The 24,284-nt window shown below is 50.1% G+C and overlaps 1 protein-coding gene across 4 annotated transcripts; it reads left to right on the forward strand.

Moving 5' to 3' along the window:
- Positions 1-906: 906 nt before the first annotated feature.
- PFKFB3 (6-phosphofructo-2-kinase/fructose-2,6-biphosphatase 3) lies at positions 907-21,373 on the forward strand. 4 transcript variants are annotated; one of them, XM_084206542.1, is made up of 17 exons: positions 907-1,634; positions 5,984-6,109; positions 6,408-6,504; positions 6,735-6,801; positions 6,935-7,009; positions 7,313-7,369; positions 9,007-9,131; positions 10,563-10,770; positions 11,608-11,754; positions 11,882-11,986; positions 12,989-13,118; positions 13,263-13,325; positions 13,483-13,547; positions 15,050-15,220; positions 16,273-16,295; positions 18,066-18,116; positions 19,456-21,373. In XM_084206542.1, the coding sequence occupies exons 1-17, from the start codon at positions 1,556-1,558 to the stop codon at positions 19,460-19,462; spliced, it is 1,596 nt and encodes a 531-aa protein (XP_084062668.1). In that variant the 5' UTR covers positions 907-1,555; the 3' UTR covers positions 19,463-21,373. The 4 variants fall into 4 exon arrangements, 3 of the variants coding, with proteins under 3 accessions (XP_084062668.1, XP_084062669.1, XP_084062670.1); XR_014616183.1 differs by lacking the exon at positions 18,066-18,116 and having other exon boundaries at positions 15,050-15,753; XM_084206543.1 differs by lacking the exon at positions 18,066-18,116.
- The last annotated feature ends 2,911 nt before the right edge of the window (positions 21,374-24,284 follow it).

Below are 24,284 nucleotides of genomic sequence, written 5' to 3' on the forward strand. Positions count from 1 at the left end.
GCGCCGCTGGCGGAGGGAGGCGGGGAGGCCCCGGCGCGGAGCGGCCCCGCCCGGGCGCGGAGCGGGGCGGAGCAGCCGCGGTGGCCGCGGGCGGAGGCGGAGCCGCCGCATCCCGGGCATCCCCTCCGGGGGAGGCGGCTCGGTACCGCATGTGCGACGTGAGCGACGTGCAGGAGCGCAGGGCCGGCATCCCCCGGCCCCTCGGGACCCCCCGGCATCCCCCGGCCCCCCGGGAGCCCCCGGCCCGAACCCGCTCACCGCGGAGTGAGGGGCGCAAGGGGCGCGCCGGCGGGCCCCCCCCCCCATCCCATCCCTATTGTACTCAGGGTTCTTTTCTCTTTTTTCCCCCCTCTATTTTATTTTTAAAAATTGTTTTTATTTTATTTGTCTCTAGTTATTTTTTTTTATTTTATTTTTTATCTTGTTCAACTTTATTCCCAATTTTTTTTTTAGTTTATTTCCTTTTCCCTTTTTTATTTTCGCCTCTATTCCCCATTTTATTTTCTTAATTAATTTTTTTTTCTCCTTACATCTTTTACTCCTTTTTTATTTCTAAATTATTTTTTAAGAAGTTATTTATTGTCGAGTTTTCATTTTCCTTTATTAAATAAAAAAACCCCCAGTAATTCAATTTTCATCATTTTACATCATTTTACATCGTTTTCCCTCGTTGACTGAAAAGACGCGAGAAAGGAAATCGAGCATTTATTTAACCAGAAATATTTCAGTCTGGGGGTGCCCTGCGCCCCCCAAATTCCCGCGGAGGGGGAGGGGTGGGTGCCGCGTTCCCCCCGCGGAACAAAGCGCGTCCTTTGTCCGCGCTGCAGCGCGGGGCGCGGCCGGCAGGGGGCGGCAGGGGCCGCGCCGGCATCCCCGCCTTCATCCTCCTCCTCCTCCTCCTCCCTCTCCTTCCCACCCTCCTCCTCCTCCTCCGCGGCGCCGCAGCGCCCGCCCGGCCCCGGCCCGTCCCGCCCCGCCCCGGAGGCGGTCCCGGCCTGTCGGGATAGAAAGAGGCGGCGCGGCGACTGCCGGCACATCGTGAGCGGAGCCGGCCCGAGCAGCAGCCCCGATTGCAGCAGCACTCCTTCCCCGGCTGCCTCGCGTGGAGATTCTCCTGCCTTTCTTCTCTTGCTATTTTTTTTTTTACCCGATTTAAAAGGGAGGCTTGTTTTTTATATTTTTTCTTTTTTAATATCTATATTTTTACCACCCCGTTTTCCATCGCGGTTCGCAGCGGGGCTCGCCGTCGCTCCTTCTCAGCGCGCAGCGGCTGCGCTGGGGCCATTCCTGCCCGGCTTTGTGCCCTGCAGACCCGGCCCTCCTCTTCCTCCTCCTCCCCCTCCTGCCGTAAAACCTTCACGAGGCTCGCAGCAGCATCCGAAAGCGCCGCAGCCGCTCGCTCAAACCACCGACTGTAACAAAAACCCTTTTTATTATATTTTTTTATCATTCATTTCCCCCACCTCCTCCCCCCCTCCCCTTTTTTTATTCTCCTTGTTCCTCCCGCAAACGCATCAAGGTGGACGCGGAGCGCAAAAAGACCTTTGTTTTAAAAATGCCCATGGAGCTGACGCAAAGCCGCATCCAGAAGATTTGGCTTCCCAATGACAACCGCCCGGCGCTGCCCCGCCGCTGTGAGTACGGGCACGGCAGCATCCCGGAGGGAGGGATGGCGATTGGCATGGAGGGATGGAATGGGATGGATGGGGAGCTCTCCCCTTTCTCTGCGCACCGCGGCGGGGCTCTTTGCAGCATCACTTCTCCTCGGCGTGCCCCAGCATCCCGGCGGTGCCTTCATCCCAGCCCCAGCATCCCGGCGGTGCCCGCATCCCAGCCCCAGCATCCCGGCGGTGCCCGCATCCCAGCCCCAGCATCCCAGCCCCAGCATCCCGGCGGTGCCCGCATCCCAGCTCTGCCATCCCGTGACTCAGTCTCGGCAGGGCAGGAAGGTGCAGCCGGCTGTCACATGGCCCCGCAGGATGCGGGGAGGTGCCGGCACACGCGTGGCCCCATTTCCATTCTCCGCTGCCAGCGCTGGGATTAAAAGGGAAGGGAGCAGGTTGTTCACCTCGCAGCCGGGGTGCCAGCTCAGCTGGATTTTCACCGTGTCAAGCGGCTCGCCCGGGGGATTTATTAATGGTAGAAGCATGAATGGTTTGGGTTGGAAGGGACCGTAATGATAATCTCGTTCCACAACCCTCCTGCCATGTGACAGGACACCTTCCACTAGACCAGGTTGCTCCAAGTCCTGTCCGATTAGTGTGTTAATTTTTTTTGGGAGGTGGAGGGAGTATTAGGACAGTGTATTTAGGGGGAAAAAAATCCCAGCCAGACACCAGCCGTTTGCAGTTTACAATTTAACCCTGAGGGGATGAGAAGGCAGGTGGAGGGGAAAGCAGAAATCAGCGCTGAAACTTCTGCAGTGCTTTCCCCTTGTCCCTGAGGCTCGGAATATAAAAATGTTTGGGTCATCCCGGTGTTACTATAAACCAAATTTTGAATCGTGATCCAATCAGAAAGCTCAGGAAGCTCCTTTAGCAGCTCCACTGCCAAGCTGCCAGTCGTGCGACTCCCTACTCTAAACGAGCCTCGCAGGAATGTGCGGAGCCGGGATGGAGGGGGTGGCACTCGCCGCCTGGCGAGAGATGGAAGCGGCTTGGGTGAATCAGTCTTTCCGCTGCTTGCCTTCATCAGGCGTTTAAAGTCGCTTCCGATGTTTATTTACCTTGGCTGGAAAGTTTCCCCTTCTCAATAATAATAATAATTTTTACAAACTAGATATGCAGTGAACTTGCCAGATGCTGTTGCCCGTGGCTGTGGGTCAGGCACCCTGGAGCAGATGTTGGGATGCGCAGCCTGTGCCGGGCAAGGGCAGCCCTGCAGCGGGAGCTGCCGAGGAAATGGATTTCAGCAACAGGCTGCACATCTGGGTAGCCGAGGGGCTTTGCTTAGAGTGGGGTAAAACGTCTCCCGGCTTAATGCTTTGCACGTGTGTCTCTGTGGCTGGATTTTTCTCAAGGACTGGCACCTTTGAAAGAAATCCCTTGTGCATGCAGTGGTTTTTTGCCACTTCGTTCGCCGGGTTTCTCAGCGAGAGCTCCCTTTTGGTAGCGGAAAAAACTAACATATTTGACATATTAAGGCACCGCGGGGCTTATTAATAACACAATGTGGCTTGTAATAATATTTTTTGGGGTGGGACCAAGCCACGCTGTGCAATGTGAGAGGAGGGTTTTTAGGCTTTTTTTAGGTAACTCTTTTTTAACTCGAGGTATTTCAAACGCGAGGTGCTATTAATTCCTCAGCAGCAACAAAGAGCGAGGGCTGCCAAGCCGGGTGGGAGGAAGGGAGGAATAACGGAGACCACTTCCAGCGTGATGCCTGGAGGGAGCGGGCGCATCCCGGGGAGCATCCTCTGGAAGGGCGCATCCCGGGTGTGAAATAACCAGTCCGATGGTGTGCTGCCTGGTCCGGGGGAGGCTGCAGGGATTCCTTCAGCTGCCCTTTTGACGGCGATCCATTAAATTGCTGTCACGCCGCACGTCTCTCACGTAGGGGCTGGGAAAGCGGAGCCGTCGAAGGCGCTGGCTGGGCAGAGCCGGGCGAGGGGAGGGGGATGCTCCGGCGGGGAAGGGGCTGCCCCTGCCTCTCTCCATCCTTGTCGCCGCCTTTTCCCGTCCCTCGGGCTCGGTGGGTGTGGGACACACGCCGGGGATGTTCCCGGTCGGGGTGGCGGTGGCAGCGGTGCCACGCGTGCCTGCGGTGGGCAGGGCAGGAGCAGCGGAGGTGCCGGGATTGCAGCGGGAGGAGGCTGGGAAAGGGCAATAGGACTGACAGAACGCGCAGTCTGGGGTTTTGGGGTACGCTTAGGAGGAGACAGTGAAAATGCTTGAAGTGGGAAGGTGGGTGTTTTATCCAAAGCAAATTTACTTCCCTTTTGGGCTGGGTATTCTTTTTTTTTTTCTTTCTTCTTTTTTTCTCCTTTTCTTTTACCCGTTGGTGAAGCTGACTTTCAGGCAGATAGCAAAAGTGATAAACTCCTTTTAAATACTCTCCGACTGAACCTGAAAGTCATCCCTGCCCTTGACTTACCTGGTTAGATGTGGATAAGGAGTAATGAATATGTATTGAAATCCCTGATAGCTTCCCAGCAGTGGTGAAAAGAAATGATGAATGAGGCCTTTGTGAAAGACTGGGAGCAAAACACTGGGTTCTGTTTCATCCCTGATGCAAAGTCTCCCTGAGACTTTTGGTTTGGGCTCAGATTCCTGATGAAAAGTTGCTCGCTGATCCCATGGTGTTTTGGGAGGTGCTTCCCAGGTGCCGGCCCATTCTACAAGGGCAGCAAAAATCCTGAATTCGGGGTGTTGAACTCTTGCAGCAGCTGCCTTTGGAGGTGACACGTGTGTGCCCACACAGTGCCAGCCCTGGGGCTGTCACAGCTGTCTGGAGCCACGGGGACATGAACAGTACCCAGCATTGTCCCTTTACTCTTGGAGTGCCATTTAATGGCCCCAAATCCTCTTGGCTCTGCTCTTTGAGATCCTTTGTCTACTGGCAGGTAGGGAAAGGAAGAGTTTCCTTATTCAGGTATTATCCCTTCCTCCTCCCTTTATCTAATAATTGTGTGGGGTTTATGCAAAACAGACTTGCACCTGTAGCTTGGATGAGGAGGTGAGATTATTAGAGGGGGAAAAGTATTTTTCTTGGTATGTTGCACTGCTCCCTTGTGCCCCAGCACAGAAAATTGGCACTTGCTGCCAAAAATCTTTGGGAGCTGCCCTGGGGTTTTGAAATGCAGCAGTGGGCAGGGGGCAGGTTGCACAAAGGGGGTGTGAGGGCAGCTCCAGCCTGGGGAATGAAAAAAAAAAAAAAAAAAGTAACTATATTTTAGGTGGTTTTTTAATCTCTTGCCTGCTGAGTTTGCTTTGGTAAGAAACTCAGGAAAATGATGGGTGGCTCTTCTCTGCCATCCGGGTACCAGTGCCATAAATCTTCTTTGTGGCCTCAATTTGGTTTCTCCAGCTGCTGGGTTTATTTATTTTCTCAGAAGGGGATTTACTTTGCACGTTCTGTGGGTACCTCTCAGTTTGCTGGTCCTTTCCTGATCCACACTGGCAAAAACCTCCCCCAGCCCTGTGTGCATCCCAGGGAGCCCCTGGCATCCCCAGGTCCCACCTTCAGGCAGCTGTGACAGGCAGGCAGAGCTCTCCACCCAGGCCATAATTAAGCTGGGTTTTATGGCTCTGCCACCAGCCACTGCATTCCTTTCCTATGAGCTCTCTGTGCTCACCGGGTGGATGGAAGGGTGGCTGAGAAATCCCCTGCAGGGTCCTGCAAATGCTGCCTCTGGGTTTTCTTTCCAGTTGTTTGACATGGACCCTCTTCACCACAGCAACAACAACAAAAAAACCCCACCAACACGAAAACAAAACAAAACAAAAAAAATCACAACAGCCCAGCTTGGGTTTATGAGGAAAAAAGGGATAAATCACTTGGATACCTGCCTTTAAGTGCTGCTAGTTCTGTGGTTGTCTTGCCTTGTTTGTCTTCAGAAAATCCAGTTGTGTGTCAGCTGGAAATTTAGTCACATATTTTGGGAGATGCTTTCTGTGGGTGAAGATCTGGACCAGAGCTGGTATTTCAGCACAGACGGGTCCAAAGTGCTTGGCTATCCTTGAGCTTTTCATGGAATTGCCAAGCCATTGGAATGTGAAGTTGTGCTTGTCTTAAAAAATTTTTAAAAAATTATATCATTTTGGTTGCAAATGAGGAAACTGAGGCACAGAGTCTCTCCAGAGACCCTGGCCCAGCTGCTGGCTCTTTGCCTACTTTGCACCCATCAGGATTTTCTTGCTGTGACTTTCACGTTTCCTCCAGCTGCTGAAGGACGTGGAAGGAGTCTGGATAAAAACAAGTGCCTTGTTGGGGTCCATGCAGGGTGAGCTGGAGATTTAACAGCTCCTGTTCTTTTTCCTTGCAGCCTGTGGGCCTCAGCTTGCCAACTCCCCCACTGTGATAGTCATGGTTGGCCTCCCAGCCCGTGGCAAGACCTACATCTCCAAGAAGCTGACTCGCTACCTCAACTGGATTGGTGTCCCCACAAAAGGTAAGGCCTGCACTGGCTGCCAGGGGCAAGCAGGAGGTCTGCTCCTCAGGAATTCCTCTAGATCAGTGCTTTGGGAGGTGGTGGGGGACCTTTCCAAGATCCCACAGGCCAAATATAAATATCTGTGTTTTCATATCCCGCATTCTCCTTCACTTTGAAGACCAAGGGATGCCCTGAGGATGTAATTTTGTGGTCCCAGCTTGCTTTAAGGGCAGAAGCTACACTGCTGGGTCATGGCCCTACACTGCTGGGTCATGGCCCTCATTTTGATGGTTTGTTTTTTCCTTTTCCCACCCAGTTTTCAACGTGGGGGAGTATCGCCGCGAGGCCGTCAAGCATTACAGCTCCTATGACTTCTTCCGTCCTGACAACGAGGAAGCCATGAAAGTCAGGAGGTGAGGGTTGGGCACCCTGACAGAGTTACCCACTTTGGGGGTGATGAACAGACAAGTTGGGCTCTGAATTTGCCCAGGACTTGAAATTCGAAGTTGGGCTCTTAATTTCCCCTGCCTGCTCAAGGAGGAGTCTGAGGGCTCCAAACTGAATCTGTACATGGTTGGTGACTTCAGGGTGACCTCCACACCCAGAGGACACCAGGGCCACACGTCTGTCCCCTCTCTTGCAGGCAATGTGCCATGGCTGCCCTGAGGGATGTGAAGCTGTACCTGACGGAGGAGGCCGGGCAGATTGCGGTGAGCTCCAGATGTGCTCCGGGGTTTGGCAGCTGTGCTGACCCCAAAGCTCCTCTGCAGTCCCTTCTCTGAGGAGGGGCTCTCTGGGAAGCCAGGCCCTTGTGGTGCTAATTGAGAGCTTTTGCTTTTAAAGGTGTTTGATGCCACCAATACCACGAGGGAGAGGAGAGGGATGATCCTAAACTTCGCCAAAGAGAACGGGTTCAAGGTCAGTGCCATGGGGCTGATGCCTGCATTGTGAATTCCACTGTAGTGTAACGTTGGTGTATCTTCTCTAACTCATGTGATATCCTCCTGCTGCTCCTGCCTGAGGGAGATTTCACTGCTGGGTTTGATTAAAAACAAGAAACTCTTCCTTCCCTGTACCGAGCCGTGGGGAAGGAAGGAATGGCAGCGGGGCAGAGGGAGAGCTCTCTGGTCCAGCAGGGAGGAGGTTGGGTTGAGCAAGGAGCTGGCTGAATGTTACAAACCTTGTTGGTGGCTTTCAGCTGAGCTTTGCTTTGCTTCTCAGGTGTTCTTCATCGAATCTGTCTGCAACGATCCCAACGTGGTTGCCACCAACGTCATGGTAAGTGTGGCATGGTGGGAAGATCCTGCTTTTGCTTTCCCCTCACAGAGAGGTAGGAATGGCATCACCTTCCCAAGCTCTGCTCTTCTTGGTGGGCTTCAACCACCCTGGTATCTGCTGGAGGGACAGCACAGCATGGCACTGCCAGTCCAGGAGGTTCCTGGAATGCGTTGGTGACTTCCTTCTCCAAGTGACAGCACCTCTCCTTGTGTGCTCTGTGTTGCACCTTGTTGTCACCAACCAGGAGGGGCTGGTGAGGAATGTGAAGCTCCAGGGCATCCAGTAGCTGTGAAGGAGATGTCAGGAGAGCAGATTTTGGCCTGGAGTACTGTGGGATAAAAAGCCCAAGAAAACTGGTTCATCTTCAAGGGTCATCTTCTCCAAGTTCAGCTGTGATGCAGCCATCAAAAATGCCAGGATGGACAAGGAGCACCTGGACAAACTCAAGCACTAAAAGGAGGCCTGCAGAGAGAGGATGGAAGCAAGGACAGGCAGCCTGGGAGGAATACAGAGATTGTCTTAGCAGCCGGGAATTGGGTTGGGAAAAACAAAGCCCTGACAGAACTGGGGGACTACAGGTGTTTGGGAAGATAATGGAGCAGATCATCCTGGAAACTCTGCTGAAGCACATGGAAGATAAAAAAGGTGTTTGGAGACAGCCAACATGGCTTCACTGGAGGCAAATTGTGCTACCAGCCCAGGGGTGAAGAGTGTCTTTTGCTCCTGCTGGGAGCTGTTATCCCACTGACCAACTTCTTGGGAGGTTGCATACAGCCTTTTCTACAACAAAATGCTCAGTTTGCTACTTCTTTTTCTTCCCCCAAGCTGGATTTTTTTAAAAGGATTTTAATCCCTTTATTTGGAAACTAATGCTTGAAGGGTGAGGAAATCAGCTCCTAGCTGAGCGTGGGATTTTGCTCCACAGGGAACTGCAGATGAATGGTGCTCTTAGTGCTGGGATCAGTGTGGAAAATACACCCCAGGCCTGGATGCTGCCACATGTGTTGATCCATTGTGTTATCCTGTTGGTTTCAGGACTGCTGGTGAATTTACCAGTGTGTAATGCTGCTGTTCAAACCCAAATCTTTAGGAAAAGCAGCCTGTTAGATTAGTTCAGGCAGGACTTAGTCCATGAGGGTTGTGGATATTCACACTGCCTGTTTCTAGGGTCTTTCAGCCCAACAGCTTGCAGCAAATAATGCACAGAAAGGGATTGAATGCTGCCATCCCACTGTCCTGCTGCTGAGCTGGGATAAGCATCTTGTCTAAGTCCATGCACTTCCCTTTCTCAGCTTGAATTTGAACCTGATGGGGTTTTTTTTAGCCATTAGGAACCTCAGTTTTCCTGCTGTTGTGTGATGATGTGCTAGCCCAGCTTCTGGGAGGATGGGAGTGGATTGATGTGTGCCTGTACTAATCATGCAATGGTTGATACCAAACTCTCCCACCTGATGCTTGGTTTTGGGTTTAATTTGCTTCTTTTCTGCCCTGTGATGAGTGATGACTATAAACCAGTCATCACTGTGTTGCAGCTAATCACTGGATCTTGGCAGGACTCTGAAATTCCAGATTAGCATTGTCTGGCTTGGAAAGCTTCCTAACCTCTCCTTGTGGCATGTTGTTTTTTTCTGTTGCAGGAAGTCAAATTATCCAGCCCAGATTACAGGGACTGTAATTCCACTGATGCCATGGAGGATTTCATGAAGAGGATCAATTGTTACCAGGCCAGCTACCAGCCCCTCGACCCTGATGACTATGACAGGTAAGAGACCTTGACTTCTGAGCTGCCTTGAGCACCTGCCCTCTCCCAGGAGAGGAGCAGTGAAGGGTGGAGCTGTGTTTCCCTCTGTCTTCAAATGCCTGACTGTGCTAGAATGATTTATGGCCCAGCCTCACCTTGAATTCAGTCCTTTCATAGGAAGATGCTGCTTTCCCCAGGCCCTGTGCCAGGGAAATGGGCACTGATGCCCTGCCAGGCTCTTCTGGGCTAGGATGAGCTGTTTTCAACCTTGTTCTGCAGGTCTAAATACAAAGGCTTTGGGAAAGCACTGGAGTTGGAGTGGTTGAGGTGCTTTTCTCATTGTCTCAGTTAAGGGAAGGGAGTGCTTGGCTCCAAGCACAGGATTGAGCAAGCCCTGTGGCTTCTGCCTGGTGGCTGTGTGCCTTGGAAGAGCTCTGCTGTCCTGCCTGACTCTGCAGGCACCTCCCAGCCCCTCCACTGCTCACAAACACTTGTGTATGCCCTGTGTGGATTGTCCCTGTCCTGGGAGGAAGGAGCATGTTCCCTGTGAGTCCTGGATAATCCTCTTTGCTGCTGTAAGAGGAGGGGTGGCAATGACACTGCTGCTATTCAGCTCTCCATGAATCCCCATTACCTGTTGGCTCCCTGCTGAAAATAGCCTGCAGGAAATCCTTTGAGCTGGGTGATTACATGGACAGAGATAACTCACATGCTTTGGAGAATGACATGAAAGCAGGGAAAGGCAAAAGTACTCCCTGGAGAAATTGTAAACCTGTGTGATACTGGGGAAACCAGAAGGAAGCAGCTACAAGAGAATCATGCAGGTTGAAATTGTGTGTGATGCTACATCTGGTATCACAGCCCAGATGTTTTCAGCTGGTGTTAACTGAAGTGACATTTATAGAGGTTATGCCTGTGCCAGAAGAGAACCTGAACATCCAAAGCAGAATATTGAAAAGAATATATTTTTTCATGTTGGCCACTCTTCTAGTATTTATATTAATTAATTCAGTATATTGTAATATTTTGTTTTGTTTTAATCAATGCAAATTATGTGGGACTGTGATTATTTTGATTTTAATAAATAATACTAAATAAACTGGAGGAATAAGTTGACATTGTGAAATTACTTAATTAATTTTCTTATGCTCCCTATCACAGAAGCAATACAGAGCTATTGGGCAAAAGAAATTGAGATCCCTAATCTGTGCATTTTATTAATTAAGATTTTCATCTCTGTTTAAAAATAAAATTTATTTTTTGTCCTTTCAAGAAAAATCATTTTATGGAAAAGAGGAAAGACAGAAGAATGAAAAGCAGAAAGTTGTTATTTTGCAGATTTGAGGGGGTCTAAGTTGGAATTAGACCTTATCATTACAGAAAGGATGAGGAGTTAAGAAATATTGGAATTATTGCATATATGTACAATAAAGAGTCTCTGTCTGTCCCCAGGGAACTTTCTCTCATCAAAGTCATCGACGTTGGCCGGAGGTTCCTGGTGAACAGGGTGCAGGATCACATCCAGAGCAGGATTGTCTATTACCTGATGAACATCCACGTCCAGCCCCGCACCATCTACCTCTGTCGGCACGGGGAGAGCGAGTTCAACCTCAAGGGCAGGATTGGAGGAGACTCTGGCCTCTCCAACAGGGGCAAGAAGGTGAGGGAGAAGGAAAATGTTGAGGCTGTGCCTTAAGTTAAATGTGTGAGGGATGGTTACTCACTTTTCAGGGTTTAGGAAGGTTTATTAAACCTCATCAAAAATACAGAAGACTCTATACAGAAAAAGGTTACGGCACCAGGAGCAAAGGATTTTCCCTGCCATGTGCTCAGCCCCCTCACGATGGAGATTTTCCCTTTTTAACCCTTTAACCCCTTCCAAAGTTCTGTCCATCAACCCCTTCTTCACTACTTTCCAACTTCAGAAACAGAAGTGGAAAAAGAGAAAAGTGACATTCCCACTGGTTTTGGCATTGTGGTGCAGTGAGCCAGCTTGCACAGGTCTGGATGTGTGGTATCAATGCACTTAAACTTCAGCTCCTGCAAACAGGGCTGCAGGTTCAGCTGGGACACAAACTCTTCTCTCTAGCTTTAAATCACCAGGTTTTCCATGATTCCAGCAGCCTGCATCCTCAGCAGTGTGGGTTTGAGGTTCATCTGGCCAGCCCTCCCAGGTGTCCCTTGATAACAATGCAAGGGGGTACAACATAACTATAAATCCATAAAACTTTTCTTAACCTGTATCCATGATGTTTGTCTGTTAATTGTGAGAGTCAACCATTGCATCACTCATCTGTCACAAATGCATGTTTGATGACAGCTGGGCTGCTGAGGGTCCATCTGTAGCTCTTGGGGGTCAATGGATGTGGCTCCCTTCCCCTCAGAGCAGAAGGTTGATCTTTCTGCCTGTGGAAGGCAGCTCTTACTGGGAATAGGGAACAAGCCCTGCTGGGAAGCTGTGGAATGGGAATCAACCTCTTCTTTCTATGTCCCACAGTTTGCAGTGGCACTGAACAAATTTGTGGAAGAGCAGAACCTGAAGGACCTCAAAATTTGGACCAGCCAGCTGAAGAGGACAATCCAAACAGCAGAAGCTCTCCAGCTGCCCTATGAGCAGTGGAAGGCACTCAATGAAATTGATGCTGTGAGTATCTGTGCAGCCACAACAGCTGGATGGGGCTGGCTCTTGCTGAGCAAGAGAGAGCAAGGTTTTGTCTGGTGGCTGTGCTGAGAGCATGTCCAGTAACCTGGTGCTTGTCCTGCCCTGGCAGGGTGTGTGTGAAGAAATGACCTATGAAGAAATCAGGGAGCAGCACCCAGAGGAATTTGCTCTGCGTGACCAGGATAAATATTACTACCGTTATCCTTCTGGGGAGGTAGGTCTGCAGAGACATCTCCTGCAAAGTCTGCAGGACTTGTACTTTAAATGTGGCCTTTGTTCCCCTCATTGTGTCCTCTGCTTTTGAGCAGAGGAGCAGTGGGAGCTCCAAGAAACTGGAATTAAAGAGAGCAGGGCTCATGTTTACCTCTACCTTGAGCTCTTGTGAAATCTTGGCATATGAAGATGTCACTAAGAAAAATGTCACTTAACAAACAGTCCAACTGACTTTATAGCAAATTAACATGGAAAGGTCTCTGGAGGTTTCTAGTCCAAACTCCATCTTTATATCTGCTCACATTTTTGTGCTGCCCTATTTTTCTTTCCTTTCATTTCCAAAAAAAGTAATTTTCACCTTGTTCTCAGTATCATTCCCTAAGGGTTGATGGTAACATCTCTGTTCCTGGCAGTCTGCTTTCAGGGTGTGACACAATGAGGTGGGAATTGACATCAGTTCTGGATGATACTTTAGGCTGTGAATTGAGCTAATTGTCCCCAATTTGAAAGTCACACCCATAGACATTTCAGAAAAATCTTTTGGGACATCCTCGTGACCCTGGTGGAGCCCAGTGGTATCTAACAGAAGAATATGTGGGGAGTTGAGACACCAACTCTGGGTGTCTGGGGCTCCTTCTGCCTGCCTGTCATGGTTTTTATGAGGTCCTTCAAAACCATGGGGTTTCTCAGGTTGCTCCAGACTTCTCAGAACTTTGAAATCCTGTACCAAATCAAATGTCAAGATGATGGAGAGGCTCTATCTTCAAAGGCCTTGTTGCTTACCTTAATTAATTCCCCAGGCCTGAGCTGTGATTCACTGAGATGTGAATGCCTCCTTCTCTGACAGGAGAATTAGGAGTTCCAGAGTAGCCTGGGGATGAGGATTTGTCTTCAGCAGTTTGTTGGTTTGCTCAGAGGCATGAAATCAGGAGTGTACCAAGACAAGGACTGTTGTTTCTTTGGGGTGCTGGTTGCATTGATCCCGTGCCTCCCCCTTTTCCAGTCCTACCAAGACCTGGTGCAGCGCCTGGAGCCAGTGATCATGGAGCTGGAGAGGCAAGAGAATGTCCTTGTCATCTGCCACCAGGCTGTCATGCGCTGTCTCCTGGCCTACTTCCTGGACAAGAGTGCAGGTGAGCTCCTGTCCCTGGGAAGAGGATTGGTCCTGCTGGAAGAGGGATGATGGATACAGCTCTGGGCTGTTCACATCCTGGAGTGTGCATCTCTTTGGTGTTGGGATGAAGGTGTCTGAGCCTCCTGCTTTGCTGTCTCTGCAGATGAAATGCCCTACCTGAAATGTCCCCTGCACACAGTGTTGAAGCTGACCCCAGTAGCCTATGGTGAGTGAGACCATCCTAAACATGCCATGAGGTTGGCTTGTACCTCCTGCTGAATCCTGGCTGGCTGGGAGAAAAGCAGGGATCTGTGGTGGGGCACTTGGGAACATCCTGTGCCTGTTGGGCTTGCTGATCACTCTCTTTGTGCTCCTCTCTGCAGGCTGCAGGGTGGAATCCATCTCCCTGAACATTGAAGCAGTCAACACCCACAGAGATCGGCCAGAGGTGAGTGTTGCTTTTCCCTGGAGCTGTCCTGCGGTGTCCCCCTCCTGTCCCCTGTGGTCACCTGGCAGTGGGAACTGCCAAATTATGCCTGGGGTGGTGGGCATGGGGAGATTGCTCAGCTGGGTGCTTGGAAGTGCTGCTGGAAGACTGGGAGCATCAGAGGTGTTCTTGCTCTGCTAAGTCATGGCCAGCTGAGGGTTTTCCAAGGGAAAAGGACTGTTGCATGTTCCTGCTTCCCAGTGTGTTTGTCCAGGGAAAACTCCTCCCTGGTCTCTGACTTTCACCTGCATGGTCATCCACTGGCCCAAGCAGGGAGTGGAGCTGTGGATGAAGAAGGTGACTTCTCCCAGGTCTCCCACTTGGCTGGCAGAGCCTGGGCTCAATGCTTGCCCTCCCTCTGCCTCTGAGGGTCTTTTCCTGGCATGCCTGTGGCTCTCTCCCATTCTGCAGGGTGGGAGGTGGCAGTGCTGGGGATGCTCTGTGGAGGAGACCCCTCCTGTGGAGAAAAATTCCTTAGGGTTGGGTCTGTCTGCCAAGTGCTCCACTGGAGCTCAGAGGCCAGAACTGGAGGATGCCAACTCAATGTCAGGGCTGTGCAGCCACACAGAGTGGGCCACACCTGGCAGCACCCATGTCCCAAGATGCTGGGACCTTTCCAGCTTGTGCTTAGTGGTGGAGCCCAAAATGATGCTGAACAGTTGGGGCTGTCCCCTTTTGGCCCACATCTCCTTTCCTTTGCTTCCCCTGTCAGGTGGCAGCACCTGAGCTGCCTGTCCCTCCCTGCAGCTGTGGGGGGAAGCCAGTCCTTCCCCCTGCATGAGGATACTGATGCCCTGCTCTGCCACCCTCTCTGGGGATGGCAGCAAGGCCTTGGGTAGGACAGGGTGAGACAAGTGCCAAGTGCTTGGGTGCCCCTGCTCAGCTTTGCCTCCATCCTCCCTTGCTTGAGTTGGAGCTTGGCGTGGTGCTGACCCTCGCTGGCTGCTCTGCCCCCGTGTCCCAAATCTTCCTGATCAGCCTGGGCTGGCTCATCTTCCCTCTTCTTGCTTTCACTCCTCTCTCTGGGTGGAGGGACCAGCTTCGAGGAGGAGACAGATGGGCACCTCTGTGTCCTGCAGAGTCATGGCTTGATTGCTGCTGGGTGTGTTCAGCTACCTGTAGGTACTTTTTTTTTGTCAGCTGAGACTCAGATGAGAAAATCTGTCTCATATCTGAGTGCAGAGCCATTTTTTTTCCCTCCCCTCCCCTTCTATGCTCTTAAGCATTTGCATCAGGGTTTTTATTTTTTTGGTGCCCAGAGACTTTCGGTGCATCCTTTGCTCATGGACAGTGACTGTGGGGAAAAGCAGAGGCCACTTTAAGATGACAAAAAAGACCAAAAAACCAAAACAAAGCAACTTGCTTCTTTTTTTCCCTTTATAACTGTCGCCTTCTTCCTTTTTCTTTATTTTGCTTTATTTTTTTATATTTACTTTTATTTTCTTTGTCTCACTTTAATTTAGGAAGCAAAGAAGGGACCTAACCCGCTCATGAGACGTAATAGCGTTACCCCTCTAGCAAGCCCAGAGCCCACCAAAAAACCTCGCATCAACAGCTTTGAGGAGCATGTGGCTGTTTCTCCTGCCCTGCCAGGCTGTGTTCCTCAGGAAGTGCCCACGCAGATGCCGGGACAAGTTAGTTGAACTCTTCTTTTTTTTTTTTTTTTTTTTTTTTAATTTCCTTTTTGTTTTTTTTACTTTTTTTTTTTTGTTGTTGTTCTCGTTGTTTTATTGTTTGTTGTCCTCCTGTCACTCCTGAAGCTGAGGAGCTGCTTGCACTTGTCGTAACCTGAGCTGCTGTCTGAGATGCATCTTCCTCCCACGGCTGCTGTCCCTCCCTGCCTTGGGTCCCTGTTGATCCTCTCTTGGGTTTTGAGAGTGTCATCAACTTCCACCAAGCTCTAGGCTGCATTAATCATTAATTTAATGCCCTCACCATCCAGCATCTACCTCCTGAGGGGTCTCCTCCTTGGAGTGAGCAGGAACAAAGGGCTCGTGCCTTCCTTTCCCCCAGGTGTGCTTGGCTCTGTTGTAGACCTGGGCCTGGCAATAAAGCAAATGCTCTCGTGCCTCTCTGAAGGAGGAGCTGCTGCCAAGACTCATCTTTGGTTGGAAGGGTCTCCTTCAGCCTGGAGCTGTAGGCAAAATGGACCAAGACTGAGTAGAAGGTTCTTGGTGTGGTGAACCTGGGTGAAACCCTGTGGGTAGCTGCCACGGTGCTCATGTGTCCTCTCCTGTGTCACCCACCCATGAAGGGACATAGGAGAGAGGCTTTGCTTGCTGCTCACTTTCCCAGGCACAAACCCCTCTCCTAAGGAGTCCTATATAATCTATAGGAGCCTTTGTCATGCTGCCCTTCCCACCAGCTGCCTGTTGGGTGTGGCTGCCTTGCCCAGCCCCTCTCCCTGTTTGTGTTGGTGTGATGATCCCCTCCTTGCCAGATCCCAGGCAGGTTAGGAATGGCTCTGTGCTCCACCTCTGCTCTGCTTGGTTGCTGCTTTGCATGAGCCTCCCAGGACAGCTGGGTCTGTGTCAGCTCCCAGGGCTCTGCTTGGGCTGGTTGAGCCTCACAAAAAACCTTTTGCCAGCTCTGGCTGCTCAGTGCCCCTCGCTGCTCTCCGCTGTCCTCTGCCCGGTGTGGCACAGAGTTACTGACACCTCTCTCTGTTCTCTCTGTCTCTCTGCAGCCTTTACTAGGGAAGGCATGCCTGTAAGTACCCTCTTGCCTCTTATTCTCCCTTTCCACCCTTTTTTTCATGTCTCTTGCCGTCCTGCTGGGTTGTTCTGTCGTTGCAAAATCAGGATGCGGTGTGGATTTCTTGGAATAAATATTTTTTGCTGGTTTGGGGAGGGATTTGTTTTAGGAAAGGTGAACAGGAGACTGTGGGTGCTGGTTTGTATCCTAGCTGGATGGAATGTCCCAGTTTTGTTGTGAAATTAAGCAAATTATGGCTTTCACTCTGATGGTAATGCTGCTGGGTTTTCCTGGAGCTGCCTCCTCTGTGATAGCATGTTGTACTGTAGGTGAGAGACCTGGGTGCTTTGCCCTTCCTGAGGGCTCTGAGTTGTGAGTGATGGCACCAGAGAGGTATCTGAGAAGCTTCTGACCTTCTCAGGAATGTGTTTTCTGGAGCTGGATGATCCTGGGACCAGCCATCTGCAAACTTGGATTTTGGAAACAGTCAGCCTAGATGTTGTGGGCAGAGTGAATGGAAATTGTCTTTCTCTAGCTCTGTTAAGAAAGCAAAACATCATGAGCATTTGATGCATTAATTATGAATACTCAAGGCTCTGGCAGTTTGGCTTAGGGCTGTTATATCCCCAAGGAACAGGACAGCCCCTGGATAAATTTGAAGCCTTTGGACTTGGTTAATGCTGCAGTGAGATGAGAGCAGCAGTTATGAGCTCAGAAGACTGGGAAGACTTTGGGGCTGAGCTGCTCCTGGGTGCTGTCCAGGGGGTCCTTGTGCCCTCTGAGGCCAGTTTAAATCAGCCTGTGAGCATCCCTGGCTTGGGTTCTTTTATGGGCTGAAGATGGAGGGATCTGCTCTACCATGGCCAGGCCAGAGCTTAGCCCTGCTTGAGCTGTTGAATCTCATATTTCTTCCCCTTTTAGAGTAAACATTTTTGAGAAAAGGGAAGTTAGGACTGTGGCACTTGGCTGTGCTGGTGGATGGGTTAGGTGAGATCACTGAGTGTAGAAGCTGAGTTGCTCAGCATGGCCTGCATGCCTGTGATCCTCCCCTTGCTGCTCATGGCTACTAAAGCCCCTGAGGAAACCTGATCCTCTTGGGTTGCTCTGAAAGCATTTTAGTTTTTATCCATCCTTCCCTCCACCCTTTTCACCTCTGTATTGGAACAAGAGGTACTGCATGCCTCGGTGCTGGGTGGGAGGCTGAGAACACACTGGGGTGTTGAGTTTGGGGGATGGCTGTGTCAGATTTTGCTGGAGCAGGCAGTGATGGTTACCCACACCAGGTGTAGGCTGGCAGCAGCAAGTTTAAAATCCCCAGCTGCTGGGAGTCTGTCTGCCCTTCCTAGTGTGGGACTTTGTGTCACCCATGGGGACATGCCAAACCCAAGGCTTGGTGACATTCCCACTGCTGTTGGCTCTGGGTGGCTGCTGCCTTGCACACTGGTTTGTCCCTCACTGTCACCACCTGTAAGGGGCTGGGGAGGTGGAAGGTGCCTCTATCACAACTTGAATCATGAGCCTGGGGTGGTACTGGGAGCTTCACTGCATCAGCCCTCACTGTTGGGGTCTGGACCCCCATCCAGGAGGACCAGGGGACAGCTGGGGACATGGCTGAGCACCTCAGAGTCCTCCTGGCTGTGGGATTGAGCTGGCTGGGGGTGGTGGGACTACCTGGCGTGATGATTTCTTTTCCTTTTGCTTGCTTTGTGATCCAAAGTGCACTTTTGAACAGTCACCTGATTCCCCCCTCCCTTCTTCTTCCCTTCACTTTTCATGCTTAAAAAGAAGACCCGTTTGTCACTTTCTCAAAGTTTTCTCTTTGCTAATATTTCCAAGGTAAATGGCTGTGGTGCATGTGGCTTTTCCTGACCCTCCTCCTGTCTCCTTAGACAACAGAGAGAACAGCTCAGCCCGCTCTGCCTTGTAGTCTGGCTGGGAGTCCTGGTGCTTGTAGGAGGCAGCTTAGGCAGTAAAAGCATTAAAAATACCCAACAAACCAACAAAAAAACTGCCAAAAACCCAAACCAAACAAAGAAAACAAATTTTAAAAAAAGAGAATCCTTCCTAGCTGTTTCCTAGTCCTTTTTTCCCCTACCTTGTTTCATGTAGTTCTGTGAGTTGGGCAATGTCCTTGTGGTCCCCTGGGCTTTTCCTGGAGCAGATCTCTCCTGGGGGCTGCTCCTGCTTGTGTGTAGCTGGTTGTCTCTGGTTTTGTGGTCCTCACCACGTGCTGGTGGGTACCTGTTGTCATCATTCTGTACCAGGGCTGTGTTTGGAGCATCTCTTGGGCCCATGAGGCCCATGGAGTGTCACCAGGGGAGTTGTGCTGCTGCTCTACCTCTGGTGATGGGTGCTCCTTGGCATGGCCAGCGGGAGCTGCCTGTTCTTGGCATTGCCAGGGATGGACAAACAGTGGCCTCGTCCTTGGCAGGCAGGGGGGACACTGCCCACCCTCAAGGGGAGCGAGAGAGAGATGTTTAATTGGGCTGCTTGAATCACTGTGGTCCCCTGTCACCTTGCCTTGACCACAGAGCAGCTTCAGAAGTGCAGGCAGGGTGGGGTGGGAGGGTGTGGATACTCTCAGTTCAGTCAAAGAAAGAACAGAGAGAATTTCTCCCAGGCCAAGCCTGGGAAACTTGGAGAACAGAATTAAAACAATTATTAGCTCTCCTTCTGCAACTGTTGTTTATAGCCATGGTTCTGCAGAGTGTGCTGTTCATAGTCACCAATAGTGTGACATATAGAAACACAGAACAATGAGGTTGGAAGAGACCCCTAAGATCATCAGATCCAACCTGTGCCCTGACACCTCAGCTGGACCACAGCACCAAGTGCCTTGGCCAGTCCCACTACCCTTCATTAAATTGCCTTCTGACCCACCTTCTGAACACTGGAGCCTTTCATTCTGTGCTGGACTCAACAGCATCAGGAGGGGTTCAGCTCAGTTTTAGGGCTATCTAAATTGTAATCCCTGTAATCATAGCCAGGCAATGCTTGAGGAGGGGCTGAGCAGTGAGTCAGTCACTGCCTCTCCCCTCGGCTGGGCAGTGTCCTCCCCTCTGTGATGGGTGCTTTGTGGTGACCCGTGCGTGGCTTTGTCCCCGTGTTCACATGTTCCTGAAGCTGCTGCTGGGCTGGAGCCTGACCCCAACACCTCCTTCCCCTCTCATTCCAGAACATGAACAACTCCCAGAAGCCGTCGTGACTCCGTGGGCACCGCTGTGAGGCCGCCGGCGCCGCCAGCTTCCCATCCCATCGCCATTCCCGAAGCTTGCTTCCAACCCAGGTGGGGCTGGCTCTGCTCCCCCTGCCCCAAACCCAGCACTGCTCAGCGGGGAGGGATGCAGGAGAGCCCAGGAGGAGCCCAGCTCCCTGCCAGGGTCACCACCAGCTCTTCAGGCTGCAGCGTTTGCTCTCCTCTCCGGCATCCTGTTAGGTCGTAGCGAGCTGTAAAGTGCTTCTGTAGTGCACAGGAGTTTAATTTTCTTCTCTTTTCAGTGGTTTTTGATCTTCTGTATAGATGATTGGTACCCACCTGTCTCTGGGTGGGGTGTGTATATATGTGGATGGTGCGGGGTTAGTAGAGAAATAGGGGGAAGGGGGGTGGGTAGAAGGGTTTTGCGTTTCTTTTTTAATTATTAATGTTGTTAATTACTTTTGAATAAGCCCCTAACATGCTGTGCTGCAGTCCCTCACCCACACTACAGCTGGTCACACATGCCAACCTGGCTCATGCAGATCTGTGAGCACCAGGAAAGCAGCTGTGTGAACTCCTTCACTGCAAGAACTGCTGGGTTTAATAAAGAAAAACCAACCCATTCTTTCACTTTTTTTAAAAAAAATCAACATACCTTAAAGGGGTTTGCAAAGAACGTAGATCTGCTGCTAAAACTGGTGAAAATATGCCTGCAGTGCATGAGGAACCATGCCAGCAGGGGCTTGGGTGATGCTTTCATCTTGGGGAGCACCCAGGGACAGTCTGAGTTCAGGCATGGGATGAATTCTGGGGAGGCTGGGCACTGTTTGAGGTGCTGTGCTGGTACTTCATCTCCCCTTTCTTCTTTTTTAGATGGAAGTGGAGGTATTGGGAAGGGTTTGAATCCCTAGGCTTAGATGAATTTTGTAGACACACAGGTCTCATGGAGGTGGCCAGAGGTCTGGCTGGGTTGCAGGAGTCCCTGTCTGACTGCAAAGAGCCACAAGAAGGGACAGTTTTGTCTGTATTTTTTAAATTTTATATATACATGCACACATGTGTATGTGTATACTTAGAAACTGCTTGGTTTTTGCACTTTATTTGTGGCAGAAGCAAAACTACTTTATTTTTTTTCCTAGTTGTGCCCCTTAACGGGGGAAGCCTGAATACAGGCAAATTTTCTGTTTGTTTTTAATTGTATTTTGCATGCTGAAAGCTGGGACTACAAAATAATAGCAGTTACAGTGTTTGAGGTGGAGGGAAGAGCGAGGACCTGACTGACTCCATCAGCCAACTCCCAGTGGTTTGATCCATAAGATCCCTTCTTGGCAGCCTGTCCTGAGCTGGGATACAGCAGTTAAAAATGGCAATTAACCACTCATGCTTTGTGCAAAAATCTGTGGATTTTGGATTTTTTAATTTTTTTTTTTTTTTTTAGGGTTCTGGGTTGGGTTTTTTTTTTTTTCTCCCACCTATGTGCAGCATCTTCTCCATGCCCATCTCATGGTTTTGGTTTTTTTTTTGCTGGAGGTGAAGGGAGCCCCCGCTCCTGCAGCACTAGGCTGGGGAACTGGGGGTGGGCAACCCTTTGGATTCATCCTTCCCACGGCATCCCCCAGTGTCCTGCCTAGGGAGCACCATCCCCAGAGATGGGACTGGAGAGGTTGGGTGGAGAAATGATCTCCTTGTGAGTGTGTGCACGTTTTGGGGGTGGGTTTGGTCTGTTTTTTTTTCCCTTTGGGAAAAGGTGAACCACAGTGCCTCGCGCTTCGGCCTCGCGCTCGGAGCGGCACCGACGGCGGGAGGGCTCAGCCCGTGTCCCATGGGGTGACAGTCCCTGCCTGTGTCAGCTTGTGCATAGGTGTATCATATTCCTGTACAGATAAAAAACAAAGAACACTCCCCCCCACCCTCTGCTTTATTTCTGCTTTAACAGCCTCATTAAAAGCAGACTTCTCCCTCCCTTCGTGCCCTGGGTGGCAGCTGCGCTTTGGGTTTCTCTGCCTTTCAGATAAATGAATGTTTTGGGGAGGCCACTCACTTGGCTCTTTTCAACTTCCTCCTTCGTGTGGGGAGTTTTATCTCTCTCCTCCCTGCTGCTGCAAAAAGATAAGCCAGCAAATACAAACGTGACGTCTGGCTGCCCCGAGATCAATCCTGTACACGTGTAATTGCGCGGATATTTTGGTGTGTGTTTGTGTGTGTATATATATAAATAGATATAAAAAAACAAAAATGAAACAAAACAGAAAAAAACCCCAAAATGGCACTAAACTTTCATCCTTTTGTAATAATAGATGTCTCAGTAGGTCTACCTGAACCTGAAATTTGAACATGGTGTTTTTTTCCAGCATTGGGAAAACTGCTCTCCTGAGTTCCTCTTGTGCTGGAGGGGTTGGTGGGATGGTGTCAGCCCTGTGCCATCACAACTGCCCCAAAGAAACAGCTGTCCATCTTTTTGGTTAACAGAGCCAAGGACTGGGCAGTTGATGCCACAGCCAAGGCAGATTGGCAGAGAGGACATGTCAAACCACACCAATGATTTCTTCCCCCACCTTTCTTTTTTTGCTCTCTGGTTTTCCTTTGTGATACTTGAATTTATTTTTTTAATTTTTTTTTTAAATAGCAAAGCGCTTTTTATTTATTTAATGTATACTGCAAAGCTTGGAGAGAAGGGTGTAGTTCCTTGGGATTACTTTTTTTTTTTTTGATTTGTGGTATGTTAACTGTTCTGTATATACATCTGGAATAATTGCCTGATATAAAGCTGTGCCAGCTTAAAACAGGGTATGCCTTTCAGAAGTTTGTATATTTTGCAGTTGCTGGACCAATAAAATATCTTGTTGAAATACAGATGTGATCTGGCTCTTCCTTGTGTCAGAGTTGATGCTCTCAGGCCCTAAGGGTCACTCTGTGCTGCCTCACACATGTGTTCCTGTGCCTCATAAGTAATAATTCTCATAAAAGAGAGATTATGGATGCTTCATGCCTGGAAGTATTCAAGGCTAAGTTGAAGTGGGCTTGGAGCACCCTGGTCTAGTGGAAGGTGTTTTTCAAAACACCTACTTAGAACAAGCAAATGCCCCCCAAGCTCTACATGCTCCATCACTCTTGAGTAGAAAAGTGATGTACTGGGACTTGTCCTGCCTAGATCTAAAGCTAGGGCGCATATTAGGCAGGACCAGGCATTTATTCAAGCCTAGTCTAGTTGTTGAAATTAAATACCTGGGTGCTGAATGATGGGCTGGACACAGCTGTCCCCTGAGATAAGGTCTGTGCCCTGAAGGCAGGAAAACAGCAGCTGCAATTTAAGTTCCCTGTAAACCTGTGTGTGGGATTTTTATTAATTAATATAATATTAATTTATTGTTCCAGAGGAAAAAGTGGGAGAAGGTAGGGAAAGGTGTAATTTGATGTGATATTTGGGAGCACAGCTTGGGTGGATGCCTGCTCTGTGATTAGAGGCTTATCCCACCATGGGAGTTGTATCTATAAAAGCTTGTGGGGAGCTAAAGGGGCTGAAAGGTGGAGGGTGCTGTGCATCCCAGCTCAGCTGCTTGGTTTGGCTCCTGCTGGTGAAGTGCAGCCCTTGCTCTGCTCTCCCCTGGGAGCTTTTTGGGGTGCACAGGGATCACCTCCCTTCTCCCAACTGCTCTGTACTCCAGGCCTTCTCACCAAGGAGGGTGTTCTCTCATTTTAAATGAGATTGAGGCATCTGCAGTAATATTTTTCTATGCTGAGGTGTGAGATTGTGGCCATGCTCATCCCTGTGTGCATCCTGAGGGCATGGAGGACCTGTGCTCTCCAGGAAACCCAGCAGTCACAAGATTTTAATTAATATTTTTAGACTTTTTTTTAATCTCTAGCAACCTGGCTGTCTCCTTGAAGCAGGCAGAGACAAAACACTTGTTTTAGGGCAATGAACATAGCCTTGCACCCACCTCACAGGGAGTCTGCAGGGGCTCTGATAACACTCTGATAACACCTCCAGATGGGGTGGGCTGAGGTCACACGAAGCCACAACATCAGTGCAGCTCCCCTGCCCTCCCCAGGGCTCTTGGGAAGCCCTGATAAAACCTTGTCCTTGTGGGAAGAGCACGGGGAAAGGTTTTGTTTCCCTGAGAATGGCTTTGGGCAGCATTTCTAAGGCTGCTCTGTAAGAAAATCCCTCCAAAATCTGTTCTTTTTTTCCATGTGCTCGATGGGGCTTGTGTCACACCACCCCAAAGTGAGGGAGGGGAGCCAGTGCCACCCCTGGCAGCAGCATCTTTTATTTTCCTTCCAAGCGATGCATTTTGTAGCAGCATCCCAGAGAGGAGAGGCTCCTCGAGGCAGTGCAGCTTTAAAGGTTATATTTGACAGCAGGAACATTTCTCTGCTCCCATTCAAACCCCATTTCTATTTAAAAAAAAAACCAAAAAAACAAAACAACAACAAAAAAAAACCCAACCCAAAATAAACCCCAAAAAAACCCCCTGCTGGCAAACGAGGCGAGAGAACTTGTGATGGCTAAAAAAAAAATAAATAAAAAGGGCAGACCAGTCACGCTGGCTGACTCAGCTCTGATTGATGGCTCAGGAATGTGTCTGGGATTAACTCAGCCACGGGCAAACCTTTACAATGCAGCACATTGGATGGAGCACAGCCGGCACCGCTCACCTGCCCCGGGCTGGGGAGTGGCTGCCCTCACATCATGGGTTGGAGGGGTTTTTCTTCCTTTTTTTTAATCCATCTGTGAGGAAAAAAGATAAATAGAAACGGCTGTTTTTCGGAATTGCTTTGCAAGGGGCTCAAGTAGGAATTATTTG

Source organism: Fringilla coelebs, assembly GCF_963513975.1.
Source record: "Fringilla coelebs genome assembly, chromosome: 5".
NCBI lineage: Eukaryota > Metazoa > Chordata > Aves > Passeriformes > Fringillidae > Fringilla > Fringilla coelebs.